At 38.2% G+C, this 16,803-nt stretch overlaps 1 protein-coding gene across 1 annotated transcript; it reads right to left on the bottom strand.

Moving 5' to 3' along the window:
* Window positions 1–3,863: 3,863 nt before the first annotated feature.
* Window positions 3,864–10,532, bottom strand: crfb1 (cytokine receptor family member b1). Its single transcript, XM_035676012.1, has 6 exons — window positions 10,417–10,532; window positions 9,875–9,990; window positions 9,544–9,661; window positions 6,092–6,261; window positions 5,217–5,377; window positions 3,864–4,488 (listed from the first exon to the last, which is right to left on the bottom strand). Exons 2-6 carry the CDS (start codon window positions 9,921–9,923, stop codon window positions 4,267–4,269), a joined length of 720 nt encoding a protein of 239 aa, XP_035531905.1. The 5' UTR covers window positions 9,924–9,990; window positions 10,417–10,532; the 3' UTR covers window positions 3,864–4,266.
* Window positions 10,533–16,803: the final 6,271 nt, after the last annotated feature.

The raw sequence follows: 16,803 nt of genomic DNA, 5'->3' as shown, positions 1-16,803 counted from the left end.
TGTCACACACTGGACCTTTAATGATACTCATAATACATACATTAATACACATCAGAGCAATATATCAACTGTGTCTCATATATCCGGAAATTCCTCCTCCCTCCTCTCTCCTCCTCCTCTCTCCCTCCTCCTCCTCCTCAATGCTGCAATCTCGCCATCCACAAGTTCTGAGGCCAAGCCAGACAAAGTGATCTACACGTCTGCGCCTTCATATACCCCAGATCCCCTCACTAAAAGTTCTTCCTGTGTAGGCCAGCTTTTAATGCCAACAGCTGTCTGATCGTCCGGTAATCACCCTGCGAGTCTGTGGCCAGTGAGGCTCCAGATCGGACAGTTTTTAAAAGTCATGTGAGAGAACTGTTTGTATTCTCCTTGTCCTCCTTCCCTCGACGTGCATCCCAGTCTGCGAGGTGACTGAGAACAGATTTGGACATATGCCGGAGCTGTCAAACATCACCTCCCCCCCCCCCCTCCTTCCTCCTCTTTCTCCCTCCTCCTCCACCCACCCTCAAAACTGTGGACCATGTCCGCTGCCTGCAGTTTGACCCCCCCGTGCCAGGGATTAAAGACATCCTCCTCTCTTCAAAAGCGTTGGCCGCAGGTTTGATCCCGAGCATATATAAAAATATTCTTCTTGCAGTTTTATAAACATGTGAAAAGACCTCCTGTGCTCAAAAACCTTACCAGCACATGAAAAGCTAAGAACAACAAACCTCAACAAAAATCTAACTACTAGTCAGGGCTACAAACTGAACTGGGACTGGTCAACTTTGGCTGCCACAAATTAAGCTTAAACTGAACAACTCAGAGGTCTCATGTTTATTCATTTGTGTATGTTTGATGTATTGTAAAGTTTTATATCTTTACATTTACCGACTTTCCCAAAACCACCTTGTCTACTTCAGCTTCAATTACCAAATTCCTGTGTCTCCAAAGCCTCGACTATGGTATTTATATGCAGACTGATGCCTGACTGAAGCAGAGGAGGCAGCACTGAGCCAATTGATTATATGACTCCAACATGGTGGCACACTGCTAATACATATATGCTAGAAAAGTTTGCTACCCTGCAAGTTTCCCATTTTGAATGGCCGACCCGAACAACCACTCACCATTCATCATTTATCAAGATGATAACAGAAATTTACAAATCCTCCAACACCCCAGCACACATCTCAGTTCTCCTCAAACCTAACAAGGATCCTAATCTCTACACAAGCTACTGCCCCTTATCACTTATCAATACAGAAACTGTGTTGATAGTTATTAATAAGGCACTACCTATGAGATTGGAAAAAGTCATCCATATATAAATTCACCCAGACCAAACAGGTTTCATCAAAGGTAGACATTCCTCAAACAATACATGGCGCCTTTTCAACCTAATAAATATATACAAAAACACATTCATCATATATTAGATGCAGAGAAAACCTTTAACCATGTAAACTGGGTCTTTTTATTTACAACACTAAATAGGCTTGCCATTGGAGTCATTTATTAAATGGATTAACCTCAACCTCAACTTTACCCCCCCCCCCATGCTTAAATCCAACGATCAGTTAAACCTCTGGAATAATTTACCACTCTCCCTTGCAGGCCGCATTGCAACAATCAAGATGTCAATTTTAACCCGAATCAACCCCCCTTTTGTAAACGACCCCTGTCCAACCAACACCCAATTGGTTCAATACACTTCTCTACTGGAAAAATAAACAACCTAGAATCAAACTCACAACACTACAGAAAAGCAAATGAAAATGAAAAGCTTGAGGTTTAAATGCCCCAAATTTCCTCCACTATAATGTATTTATAAAATGGATTCACATCCATCCAACATCCACCAAGAGCTAGACCCAAGGCCTCAGAATGCGACAAAACTCTATCCAAGATTTCCAGTTTCTCTAAGCAACAATAAAAAAAGCATAACTGCAACAAAAATACAACTGTGTTTCCCCAGATCCCCAAATTACACACTATGTAAACTCACTCCAATTTGAAATAACCCAGGATTTATATTCGACAAGCACACCTTCTGTTTTAAATTATGGAATATCAAAGGAATCACCCACTTAGAACACCTGTTTTAAACAATATCATATTTATACTATATGATATAACACAGATGTTTTATATTATTTAAGAACATTTTCTACAATAGCCACAACTCAAAAATGCACCGGGAAAAAAATACACAACATAAGAATAACATAATAACCATCATATTCCAAATCCTTGGCTCACAGCCTTCTGCTCCCCCTTTCCTCCTCCTTTTAGGAGACCTCACACCCATCAGGCTTCTACACAAATACCACAACAACATACCTATCGCCTTGACCATTGCAAAAAAAGAATACTTTTCAACTGAAAATGCAGACAAAACATAAAAACATCACAACTAGGGCTGCACAGTTCATCGAAATATTATCGAAAGTGCAATATGCAAATCGCAAGAGCTGTAATGTTTTGATGAAGGTAAAATGTGTGACAAAACAGCATTATGATGAGGTACTGTAGTGCTACAGAACTGCCCTGGTCTACAAATCTTTGTTAATCATTTGTTTGGTACAGACCCCCAAAAATGTCACATCACCATGATTTGAATAGTTTTTGAGAAATTTGGAACTGGGTCCTTATTGATCCAGGTCTTAATTGCCATCCCTACTTAAGCGAAAGCAACAGGACTTAATGTTAAGCATTGTAAGAGGTCCTTGATTTTGAAAAAGGCATCAGTTTACCCAAAACATAAAAGCCAACAAACAAACACATCTTCCCCTATTCCTAAGGGATTCTGCCCTTTCAAATACTTAAATTATCAATGTGCTGAAGCCATAAGATATATGGTGTCAGCACCGCAAGCAAAATTATATTTTCCTACTGGGGGAAAGCAGGTATATCAGAGATGGTTTTCTCAAAACCTTAACAGCTTAAATATATAAATGATAAAAATGAGAATGAGAATAATGCACCATTTTAACAGTATGAACATGTTTTAGAATGCTCTTTAAATCAGTAAATTCAGTCTCACTACTTGTTGTTTGCATCAGATTATCTGTCAGTGGACTAAATGATTTAGCAGAAAATAATAAAAAAGCAGCTTAAAACGATAACCTGCTTGAAGACCCGCTGTAGATGACTACAGTAGGCGAACTGGCTGTCTGTGCGCTGACTTTTTTTTCATCAGTTTGCAGGCAGACAATAGCTGCACAGTATCACACACACACACACACACACACACACACAGGATACAGAACACTGCGGCCCACCAAAGCCTAGTGTTTATTCTGTTTTGTTTTTAATCACAGCAAGCCTAAACTCTAGATGTAATTTTCCACTCTGCATACACCTAAACACAAACACAGACACATAGAAAGATACACATACACATTCACAGACACACACACATACAGTACGGTACACTCAGCTCTACAATTACCCCTCAATTAGAGATAATAACATGACCACTTCCTGACCAATCACCTGCCTTGCTATGACTCACACACTGTCGCTCCACAATCTCTCTCTCTCTCTCATACACACACACGCACACACACACTCACTTACTTACTCACTCACTCACTTACACACACACAAACCCACACACACATATACTTACTATTTGTCACAGGACACATTCAGCTGCTGTTCACTCCATTTACTTGCTCATTGAGCTGCTTAGGGGGAATATAATTGGTTGCAAAATGAGCTTGCATACACACTGGACAGAAAGTCACACACACACGCACACATTAGATTCACACAAAACATCCCAAAAATACAATTAAGTCCATAATTCATATGCATATCTCCATAAGACAACACACACACACACAGTAATAAATCATTTAGTCTTTATTTTCATGCACTAGCATTTCCCTGAGGTACAGGTTACAATACAGGTTATTGTCTAGTCTGTGATGATTTACTGATCCTTTCCCCATGTCTCCATACAAAAGCATCACGTAACGTTTTAATGTAAAACAGTCAAATCAAACAGAATTTATCTTAAAATGAACCAAATATGGTTTACATTTATTTTACTTATGGCATTGCAGTGGCATTTAAGTTCACATGGTGACTGTATGGATCATGTCATCACGCACAGAAACACAGTGACCATTTGATTTTGTAACATGCCCAGAATCGTGAATTCAAACTCAAAAAGAGACATCATCTGATCTTTGCAGCATATTCAAGCTGCTGTATTCTTATTTGAAACTATGCACAAACGTAGAGCCCAGAATCTCTAAATGTCAGTCCAGCATCTTAATAAAAACACCACACTACTGTCATAACAGCATTAATATCAGCTCTAAAGGTAAACTCACCTCTCCTCGGTTCCACAATGCTAGTGAAGGCACACTCCCAGGCGGATGGCTCAGTGTTTTTGTTCACAACAAAGTTCATGTGCACCTGTACACAGTACTCCACACCTCTCTTTAGGTTGGCAAGAGTAAAACTCTTGTTTTCAGTGTTGTAGGGTTCCTCCTGAAGGTCAAATATGAAGGGAAAACATATTAAAAGTATTTCTATTGAAGCCTCATCTGTGACCCCAGCACTCTAACTGTACATTAATGCATCATTTTGTCACAATATTGGATTTTAATCTTGGGTTTACCCTGGACAATCATTGTATCTCACAACATCTATGGGATCAAGAAAATACCTTTGAACATATAACCCACTCCTGGATACCAGGTAAACAAAAATTACTTTTCCCTTAAGGTTTGCGCGGAGAACTCTTTGTGACCAGATCACAGAGTAACATACAGAGAGCTGAGGTCGCAGATGGCACTAATTCCACTCCAACGGGAAGATTGGAGTTTGTGTTTTATTGATTTTGGTCCGAAACAGAGCTCCCCTGGAAGTAGAAATGATCCTATTGTGTTGAGTTAAACTTGAAAGGCCAGGGAGTGATAAGCTAGTGGCTGTAGGTAATGCAACTAATGGACCCTTTTCATGGCAGACAGTATTTCATCCAATACTGTACAATATCCAGTGTCTAACTTGCTGAAATTCCTTGCCTCTTCTCCTTCTGGAGAAGCTCTGCCTCTGGAAAATATTTGATTAACTAGTTGTGGCTACATTATATGTACAGGTCTGGAGGAATTAAGTTCAGTAATCCATGCAGACATAGTGATCACACATAATACGATACGATAAGAATCATTATGAGAAATTGTTGGTTTGACATATGAGTGAAATGGATTTCTTACCACTGTTCCATTACGTTTCTTCCAGAGAATCTTGAACTTCCCACCGTAGAATTTCTGGATGTCATTGATTTGTGATCTCTTGTTAGCCTTCGGGATTGAAATGTTGATATGGATGCAGTTGCCACATCCAGCCAGTGACAGTTTTGGACTAGTTATTTTGGCTTGGCACAAAGAAAAAAAAAATATATATATTTTAAATTTAGGCAATTTATGCTTGATTAGAAATTCAAGTGCAGAGTGTTTTTTAATATCATTTTCTGCATGCAACCAATATTATGACCAATTCTCCACATCGGGCAAAGGTGAAAATTTAATTTAATACAGATGAAACACATCTGTTGAACCAATTTAGTATATTTATTCAGTCTAAATTCACTACATTTTTTAAGTTAAAAATTATTCTTGATTGAACAGTTTTTACTAGCAATTTAAAGTGAAAGTTAAAAAAACATTCCTGATTTCTTGATTATGTACTTTTTACTAGGAATTTTGTTTTCACAGAACAAATCGATATTACAAAATTAATTCAGTATCACTTAAAATAATAATATCAAAGCTACTTGATCAAGAATGCTTTTTTAACTGTTTCACACATTTTTTAACATGCCAATTGAAAGAAAGAAAAACCTTAAGAGCTGCTACTTTACAGAATGGAATAACAAAAGATAAAAAAAGAGGTATTTTACCTTTAGGAAATAGTTACATTTCTCTAAAAGTTGTTTGTTTTACTTCTTTAGCTAACCTATACCTTTATTAGGTGCTGCTGCAGTGACACAGTAAAATTCACCCTTATCTGTCGGCAACAAAGTGTAATATGTCATTAATTAACTCCAAGGCAACAAGCATGCACTCAAAATATATAAAAATTGACGTACTGTCTTCGTAAGGGCTGAATAATAACTTGTTGGACTCTGGAGACAGGGTTTTGTTGTAGGACGCTTGGACAGTCAGTTCATGAAGTTCTCTTTGTGCATCTACGGTTTTGGACCTCAGCGTGAATGATGTCTCATTTGATAGCCATTCCCGTTTCTTAATCTCGTTCTTCCTGCAGGGAGAAACAGAGCTCAAACATTGTCTTGCAGTACCCTCAGCTTGCCTGGCAGGTAACAAACGATCACATGTCACTTAATAAACAGATGTTAGCAACAAAAAATTGCAGTACAGACATTCCAGTGTTTGAGGTAAGTTTTTAGATTACATCCTCGGTCATATTGTGCCCCTGTTACATACAATGTATGCCACAACAATGACAACATTTTTATGTGTTCTTATATCAAAATATAATCTAATTTTTTCCTTTCTGTAAAACAAAATGTGATGCAAGCTTGAACCAACCTATTTCAACCAATAATATAATGACATATTATTGATATACTATCAATGAATCTAACTTTAAGCACCACAGAGCTAGGAGTTATTAGCATGAAGCTTCTCTTACTGATCAATGCAAAAAAAAAAAAACACAACTTTATCACACATTACATACAATTTTCTGACTTCTCTAGGTGATTTTTAAAGTGGCAGTCATTTCCAAAAAACAGCAGGGCAGTGTAGTTTTTAGCAACGTTTTCTGAAACAGAGGGGAAATATTGCATTTGTTGGGGACTATTTTCAGTGGCAGAATAATCCACATTTGCTCTAGGGAGTATTTCCAGCAGCAGGATGTCTATGGAAGTGAGTCAAAATAAACTATAGTGTGTGTGTGTGTCTACATGAAAAATTATAATGTAAACTGTGAACAGTTACATTAGTTACTGCCAAAAGTAGTGGAATTACAGTAGCGCCAATGCTAATGAAGGAACACCCGGTGTAACAGTGTGTTTGTTATAGTTTCTGGACACCAATGGAGCCCTATGCAAAGAGGAAAAATACATATCAGGCTTTTGATACACAACACACCTTCTACAGTAGCCCAGAATGAACAAACCAAACACTGGCTCTTTGTTCGTTTTTCATGCGTTTCTCCCTCGCGCTTGGAAAGGAAGGGTGAAACGAGCAAATGGCGATCTGCAGCTACACTGCTAGACGCCAGTAAATCCTGCATACTGGACCTTTAAATCAGCAAAGAGGTCACCTGATTATCTTGCTAACATTATCAAGACACATACTGGATCCAATTCAAATAAATCATGTGTATTCAGTTCTGTGCAGGTAAACACAATGACTGTCAGGACAAAAGATCAGATCACCTGAAACAGTCAAACCCAGTCCCAATTTGCTTTTTATAGGAGCGGTTGAATCACCGGTTCCTTTAAAACAACAGGCCAGCCTCTCTGTGGTCACAGCTGCATCGCAGGCACACTGAGGTGCCACACTACATGGATGGAAACTAACATCGCTCTGAAACAGCCCAGCCACTGTCACAGAAAGCAGAAGTCAAAGAGAGAAAAAAAGTTCCCCGCATTCAGATATTCCATCAAAGAAGAAGCTCAAGTAAGCCACAGATTGTCAGACAGATGACTGAAGACGTGACCAGATTAAAGGTCGCGGTTGTTCTTGGGGTTCAGAGACTGATAAAAACTGATTGGGCCGATATAACATGACAAATTCACACTCATGTATATCAAATATATTCGAGATTCACATCTTTCTGTGATCCATTTTTACTCATACTGGCTATTTTCCTATTAAATAACTTTGTAATCTTTAAGTGTGTATTAAGTGGTTGCACAGCTTTAAAATGCAGAATAACACCAAGAATTATGAAGTTAATGTCAAACATGACCCTTGACTGTCAGTACACTTCCTGCAGGAGTGTCTTTATATTGGACTGATACGCAGGCAATCGAAACCTGTACTTTTCCACTGACTTTCACTAAAAGTACAATGGCTGGGGGCGTACTGGTAGCCTAGAGATTTTAAGTGGTAACCATGAACCACAATGTCCCCGGCTCGAGTCCGGCTGAGGACCTCTGTTGCAAGTTGTTCCCCATCTCGCTTTTCTTTCATTTCCTGTTATCTCGCTACTGTGGCTACAAAAAAAGGCACAAACTGCAACTGTGCAGATGCAGGACATGTTACGAATCTGAGGATGTTTTTCGCCTTTAAAGAAACATTTGGGTTTAAAATAACTTGTTTCTTTTTAACATAACAGTCTTCACACAGGATCCTCAGCTGACATGGAAAAATAGACGATCAAACTTTACATTGTCCTGGACACTTTTAGGTATTCTAATGAAGTTGAAATTAAGTGGAAATTGTCGTTAACTGATGTTTGGAATTGACTATAACAATGCACTCATCAGAGTTATTATTGAGTAATTATATAAGAAATTACAATTGTACTTAATCAAAATTCCTATATGGGAATCACAAGAAGCTGTCAAAATTATTATAATTATTATAATATTCCCATTTGAACCTTTTTAATGACTATAGTTAAACATAAATAATCAAATGTTTTATCTACCAGGTGGCGGAAGGATTAAATTTAAAAATGCTGGACAATATGTTGCTGAGTGATGTTTCTTGAACTGGGAAATCCAGGAAAAGGAATTTTTCACAGCTGATAGTTTAAAAGTAACAAGACAAAATGTAAATTAGTTCCTGCTTGGCTCAACTTTCTATCATTTTTTTGTACCCAGTTAAAACATTTGGGAGACATCCGGGTAACTAACAGACAAAACAAGCAAACACACAGGACAGACATCAAAAGCTCCTCAGAGAACGTAACAAACAGTATTCAAACCTAAAGTTTCAAATTTAATACGGGATGCCAACGCTTTTTCAAATGTTTATATGTTGATAAAAATGAGTCAAACTTCTAATTAATTAACTTTTGCCTCTTAAAAGCAAAACAACTGCATCGCCTGTTAATGGGAGGAAGATGTATCCTGTGGAATTTCCCGGCCTTACTTTACAAAAGATAATCTGTTTTACAGAAAATACGCTCACGCTTGTCTGATTTTCGACAACTTTCTGTAAAAATTGCTGTGCTGCACCCCTGTTTTTCCATCTTTTTAGCCGTATGTTATGTTCATGTATTGTTGTTCTTGATATCATTTTTACTTTACATTTTTATCTCACAGACTGAAGCCTGAAATGTTATATTATTTTATTGCTGTCTGTGTTTTTCCTCTTTCAGAAAATGATAATAAATCAATGTCAACTGTACAAGAACTTTGCCTGGAATAAGTTTACAAAACCTGATGCCACACACATCGCAGTGAGTACCAAAGAACTGTTGAGGTCAGCCTCAGGAAACAGCTTGAGTGAGAAAGCTCAGATCTGCAGATTACAAGCCTGATGGGACATTTTCTCCTTCCCTAGAAAGGAAATTGCATCAGGCAGTGCAAGCAGCTAACTAAAAAAATGACAGATAAGTTACCTGAAGACATGGTACACCGTTCCCGGTGGGGTGCCAGGCCCAGGATCCCAATGCAGGACATGGAAGAAGTTGACAGAGGTGATCGTCAAATTGACCGGAGCGGGAAGGGAACCCAGCACTGCGGGATCATGGGAACAAACACGTGATGCAGTCTGACTCGTAGGCACAAGGTACAAAGGAAACACCTGGCAGGGCACTTTAATGAGCCGGCAGCTTTGATAACAACATCAGGGCGTGTGTGTGTGAGGGAGAATGCTATCTCAGGTATTCAACAAAGTACGACTTCCAGTAAGACGTAAGCATTAACTGGAGCGAACTTGGTGTTACTCACCAGAAACAAGCAGTGACAGGAGATAAAGAACAAGAGGAAACAAGTTCATCCTTTCACACTAATGGGGCACCAGATAGTGTGTGTCCATAGCCCTCCATGGACTGCATTGTCAGGGTCTAAAAACAGGAAACAGTATTCCTTATATTCAACAGACATCCCATTTATTTCCTTAATAGGAATAACCACATTAATGCCATTCCCTCTCATGTTTTAATGATAATAACTGACTTTCCCTGCGTGTTAAAGCAGAATAACCTGTTGCAGCTCTCACAGTGACTCATGTGAATATTATCACGCAGGTTTGAGCTGAAACTGAACTGCGTTTGTCATTTTTTTAAACTTTATTCTGACATAAATTCAAACACTATGGAGCATTAAACTGACCTAAAACACACAGATTAGCGCTTTTTCTGACTGCCTGTTGCTCCTATTAACACTATCCTGGTTAAATGTCAGTCTACACACATATGAATAACAATGGCTGACACATTTAGAGAACACAGCAGTCAGGATCTGAGAGAGGAGCAGCTGCAGTCACTTACCGACGCTCCGCTGGAGGATCACTGTGTTTCAGTGTCCGAGAAGGAAAAGTGAATTTCTCTCCGAGCAGTCGCACAACGTCCTCCCCGTGACGTCGACATCACTGCAGCAAGTCTCACGTCAAAGTGCACGAAAAGATACTGCTTCTTCCCGTGTCTCCTTCAAAATAAAAGTCACACTGCCCAAACACCTGTCGCACCTGTTCTAGTGTGGCCTTCAGACAGGGTTGGGAGGGTTACTTAAGACAGGTAACCCGACATGCCTGTTTAAATATGTATCACAGTATAAAGAGTGTAAATGAAAGTGTGGATATAAATGTATTCTATAACAGGACTATGTAACATTTGGGAAGAAAATGCATCAAATGAGTCATGGCTCTGTGTATTTTATTTTTAGAGAATAACTAATAATCTGACTGTAAAACTGTATTTTTGTATCCTATATAACTCAGTTACATGTAATCCATTACTTCCCAAGCCTGCATACAGAATACAGAAAGAAGCAGCGGCGTAATGTAACTGAGTACATTTACTCAAGTACTGTACTTAAGTACAAATTCGAGATGGTTGTACTTCACTTGGGTTTTTCCCTTCTACTCCACCACATCTTTTTCCTTAAGGGACCTTTTTCTATCATTGAGTAAACTGACTAAGTGACATATTTTATGGATATTTAATATTCAATGCATAACACAGTGCATATCAACGGAACTGTGCAATGAACTGCAGGATGTTTGTATAAAACAAGCAAGCTGGATGGATTGTGAGCATATTTCCTGTGAATGTTGCATCAGAGATGAATTTCCCTCCCCCCTCCCACAGTTACAGCAGCCATATGCACTATTTTTCAAGCAACAGAATACCAATTTGTATCTAATTGTTCTCCAACTGTCTTCATCATTCTGAAATCATCACACAACAAATGTTGAGGATGATTATTTTCACTCCAGCTACCTAAAAGAGGTAACAATTGTCTGATGTTATTATTTTAAAGTTGCAAAACATAGGTAGGGTATAATTTAGTGTAAACACAATTATTGATCTTGAAACTTTTTTTTTATTAAACTATAGTGGAGTTCACAAAATAAATGTTTAGCTGATAAATCTGCTATGTTTGAAACCATGCCATAGTAATATTTCTCCATTAATAGAATATTTGCTCCATTGATCTTACATCAGAGAGATTGAGGGAAAATGACACAAAGTTGAAACCTTTTTAAATCCTAAAAGATTTTAGTCTTTTTTGTGGTCATAAAAAACTACAAGATAGAAATTTCCTTTGGATTAATAGCTGTCACAGCAGAAAAAACGTTGCAACCCTATCCTAACCCTGACCCTTGGGACAAGCAGCTAATTATACTGTTTATGAGAGATTCATATTTTACACACCATTATAAGAAATCATGTATGCCTCACCTGCCTGCCCTGAGGATTAATCTATTAATTTGAAGAAGTCATTTAACTTCCTGTGTGTGTACTTACCAAACGTCACTGGGTAGTTTCCAGGCTGAGCTGTTTTTCCCCTTTATTTGTTCAGGGGCCACTAGAGGGCGGTGAGAGAGAAGATAAAATCTTGACTCTGCCCTCTGTGGCTTCATGCAATGCTATTACATAAGCTATTTGTAGAATGACTCAATGAGAAAATCAAGTCCCTGGAATATTCCTACGAGGACTAAAACTGGTCCTGAGGAACTCAAACAGTTGTGTTGTTATAACGAGTAGAGACATGGTAGCAGCAGTAATCCCAAAGAATTTCTACCTTTACAATACATAAAAAAAAGTTAAAAACCAACATTATATCTTATCAGTTGTGTTGACTGATTTTTTATGTAAGTAAATATCTGAAGTTTGCATATTGTATTGCACTGATAATACTCCTGCAAACAAGTATCATATGAATATCTTATCTTGACAGGAGAGGGAGTTGAAGCCTTTTTCTTTGAAGCCTGTTTTGAATAACGCTCTGAAATGTGACAGCTCCGGAGTTCAGTTAAAGCAGTTTAAAGATGTAATCTGGAATTTAATTTTGGTATCATCTAAATGTTGCTGCTGGTGATTCAGACCACAGCTAATTGATGAAACCGCTCTACTGAGACTTCAGTTTTTGATCTAAACATAATTTGCAATGAATGTGGCTGTTAGTAGCCTAACATTGAAATGTTCTGTGCCCATTTGGAGAGCAAAATGACCCATCTCACACCCCATTGCACGCTGATGGTTATCAGAAAATGGTGGATGCAGGCCACACTGGTAGACTGCACACCCCCGAGGCACTTTGCTGCATGTCATCTGCTCTTTCTCCCCCACTTTCCTGTCTGTCTTTAACTGTCTCCATAAAAAATAAAGGCATAAAAACACCCAAAATACAAACAGACATCGATGGAAATTTGGTATTTGTTTGTATTTGCATTGTTGCCACGTGTCAAGGTTGAGTTCATGTATCCTCTGGTTGCTCAGGTTGTTGTTATGTGTAGGGAGACAGTTTCCATCCCTGCAGGCTGTTGCTGCTCACACTTTACCAGCACCTAAAATTGCAACTGAGTCTTCAGTTAAATCCTAATGTGTACAGTAAACTCACTAAATGTTTATTTAGTTGTTCAACTTGTTTTCTCCTTAAATTATAAGTATGTTGATAAAACAAAAACGACAAATGTGCCAAAGAAAATTTCAACTAATCCCAAATGAGTCTGGATAGAATAAGTAGACTGATGAAACATTCATCCATATGTTACAACAAAGATTGAGAAGTACCGACATATGCAGACTATATAAAAAAGTGGTAGACTATATGAATAAGGTACAAATAAGTATTTAAGAATAATTACAAACTTGTTTTTATTTTTAGAGATTTAGCCATCACTCGTATTGGTATTAATAGCACAGTCACCTCACCTGAGATCTGGAAATGCAACAAAGTTTGGTGCAACTCCAAACATCAGTGTTGATATTGGGCAAATTGGCAAAAGCCTTTAATATGTTCAATGACAACAGTTTCACTGCCAATGTTTTTACATTCTTGCCTCCTACAATGTCAGTGAAGAGCAACTACAACATGGTTAAAGTTAGGGAAGGATCATGGTTATGGCGAATAAAAAGATTTCAGTCAACAGCTAAATTACAGCTAAAAACATCTATTAAAAGTAATTTTTCATCATATTATTGGAATATTATTACTTCAAGTCAGAGTCAAAGTATCCGCTAATAATAATAATAGTTTACTTTTTAAACCACAAAGTTACAAAGTGCTTCACATAAAACACACATATAAACAGCCTGCTCATGGTTCTTGTCCTGTCATACACTGCCGTGTTGCCGTGTTTCCTGAACTAAGCAAATACTTTGGTGAGAATAGTGTTTTCATAATTAATAGAAATGATTGCCACAAGTACAAAAGAAGGCATACGTTGTAAATAAACTGGATTTATCCTTAACAAAGAAAAGATACAGCACTTTGCTAGGGCGTAACCATGCATTCTTTGGGGGCGTGTCCCACCTAAAACTGAAAAAGTACCAATCTGTCCCCCCCAATATACAGTAGAAATATGTTTTTTTTTTCCCCGCTCTCTTGTTATTTCCTATTTATTTTCAATGTATGTCCATTTGTTAAAGAAAACATTAAGTGTGTGACTCCCCCAACTTGGCCGCGCTAGGTTCCCTCAGCGTTGCCAGCTTGTTGACTTTTCAGACTCTCTGAGCGACTATATAATTTTCCCCCATTGGAAGCCATCCTATTTGCTACTACTGGAAAATGTATAATTGTAATTGGTAGGTGCATTTAAAGTCAATAAACAGTGAGCAACCAAAACCAAATGAAGTGGAGGGGCAGCCACTATCTCGGGGTAATCACAGACTATTGCTTTAAATGTGAATTCAAATGTCAATATAGCCCTGAAAACTACAATCTAAAACTATAGAATTGTGGGAAATGCACTGATGAAACAGCCCTGTTGGAGGGCTCTCATTTGAACCCCCCACAATATCTGTGCCATGGTTATGCCCTTGGTACTTTGTAAATATGGCCCCATGTTTAATGGAATAATAAGTATACGAGCAGTGATCCCAGAAATGGTTGAACAAAGAAATAAGAAACCCGGACTGTGGGATTCACAGCAGTGGTGATGCGTTGGCAACAAACAAACAAATAAATGGAGACAAGCTACAGAAAGAAATGCATCCCAGAATCTCACATCAACTGTAATGTGAAGATTAGGAATACAATGTAAGACAAAGGAACCACAAAACCACTTTTTACAAACTTTTTATTATCTCAGACTATACAGAGGAACAAAGTTTGTGGACAATCCACATCGTCTTTTCATGGTAAACAAATAAGCTCCAGGAATTTGCTTAAATAAGCCAAATTATATACAGATCAAACCTGCCAAACCATTTCCAAATACACAATCTGTTCCTTAAACAGTACATGATTCACCCATGAGTCGCCTAACGTGCCAAAGGTTGTAAAAAATGCAGATCTGCAGTTTGTACAAATCTTTAGGCAAATATAGCCGTGGGTTAAAATCATAGCAAATCTGTGTTTTACATTTGAACAATTACATTCCCTGATGCAAGTATTTAAGGTGCTGTAACGAAGATCAAGAGAGAAGAAAAGAAAGAGATGGAAGTCGAGGCTCTAACACAAGAGAGTGATGTCAAACCTAAAAAACCCAGTGATCTCATTTTCACTCATTTTGTGGTAGAATGTTCCAGACGTTTTAAGACTGTGTGATGTGCGCTGACGGGAGCATTCACAAAGTCTCACGGCCTGCTCTAAACATCCTGTCTGAAAACCATTAGAAGGTGGCTTGTGGAGGTGTGTAATCACGCCGTTCACCAGATGGGAGTGACTAAAGGCCAAATTCTGGCTCCGCAAAATGCTCGGTAAGTTTCCACCAGTGTTATGGGTGAATTAAGTTCAAGTCCGTTCCTGTGCTGAGTACTGGGTGTGAGTGTTGGCTTAAAGGCAACAGAAAGGTGTCCGGACTGTGTCGAAAAAGCATAGAAGATTTCAGTACCCACTCTTTTATATATACAGAGCGAATCACCTCTGCATGCTCTGGTTGTATTTTCTAAACCAGATTAAACTCAGCCTGTTGCATAATGAAATGTGTTTCCATTCAGCAAACAAAGAGCCACAGCTTAGTCTTGTTTCAGAAAAAGGGTATGGGTGTTTTTAGGCCAGGCCCAGACGTTAATAGTCACCATCCTGTTTCCATATCCATGTGTAAGAAAGTGCATTCAGTGCCAGGATGCAGCCCTGCCTGACAGTCACAGGGCAAAAAAAGTTAACATCAAACTAAAGAAAGATCTGGTAACGCAGAAAAATTGTTTTATGTACGACTGGGCTGAAACAAAGCATCTTTGGTGGCCACAAATGGGGACAAAGAAAAGAATAACTGCACTGACGTAAATGGAAAAACGGCCACATTTTTTCTGTAGTCATTACCTTTTCACAGAGGACATTGTGGTGTTGATGGCTACAGTGTTGCAGTGTGGTGTAATGGCAATTTAAAAAGTATTATTTAGGATTTGCTTCTTTCCAAAAACTCATTCAGAATCATACACACATTTTCTAAATTACTAAATTGGCCTTGAATTGTAACCTTACTCAGCAGTATGTTGTGCATTTCAGTCAATTTCTTTAGAGAGGGATGTTAATACAAATATTAATAGCCTACTGTTTTCAGCAGCCTTTTGCAAGAACCATGCATTTCCCACTAGCCCAAACCATCCTAGATTAAATCCTATCACTTTGACAGACAAGTCGAGTGGTGCAAAAATAGAAAGTTGGAAAGATGACTTTAGAAGAAAGCCTTAGTGTATATCAAGGATAAGGGATTTACGGTAATATATAATACAAGCAATGATAAACTTCATGGAAGTAGTTTCTCTTCTAATTATTGTTTAAAGCTGCAATAACCAGTGGTTTACATTAGCAATGGATCAAATGTGTATGTGAAAAGCATCGGTTGCAGTATATTACTTTGCAGTTTCCTTCAGCTCTAAACTTTCTCTCTTTAAACTAATTTTTTAGTTTTTTTGGCCCACAAATGTACTGTTCTGATTCACTCACACTGATAGCATAGCATAGTTTTTGGGCGTAGCAGTTTTCAGTAAAAGAAAACTCAGCACCAAACAGCAGACAGACAATGTTAGCAACTAGCTTGTGAACACAGTGGAGCTTTTAGCAGCTAAAGAGACAGATATTTTTCTCAGGAGTTGGTGGAGACCAAAAATGGGTAGAGTAGAGTTAATATTGGACTTTTTGTCACTCCAAATAAACGTTGCTCTGTGTCTGCTGGATGGTAACACATTAGCCATCTGTATTGCAAATTTAACTTAGATAGCAATCTATTTTTATAATATATATTATATTATAAAATAAAAAAA

Source organism: Morone saxatilis, unplaced genomic scaffold, assembly GCF_004916995.1.
Source record: "Morone saxatilis isolate NCDOM2014 unplaced genomic scaffold, NCSU_SB_2.0 Contig5, whole genome shotgun sequence".
NCBI lineage: Eukaryota > Metazoa > Chordata > Actinopteri > Moronidae > Morone > Morone saxatilis.
This window is presented reverse-complemented; position numbering and strand designations above follow the sequence as displayed.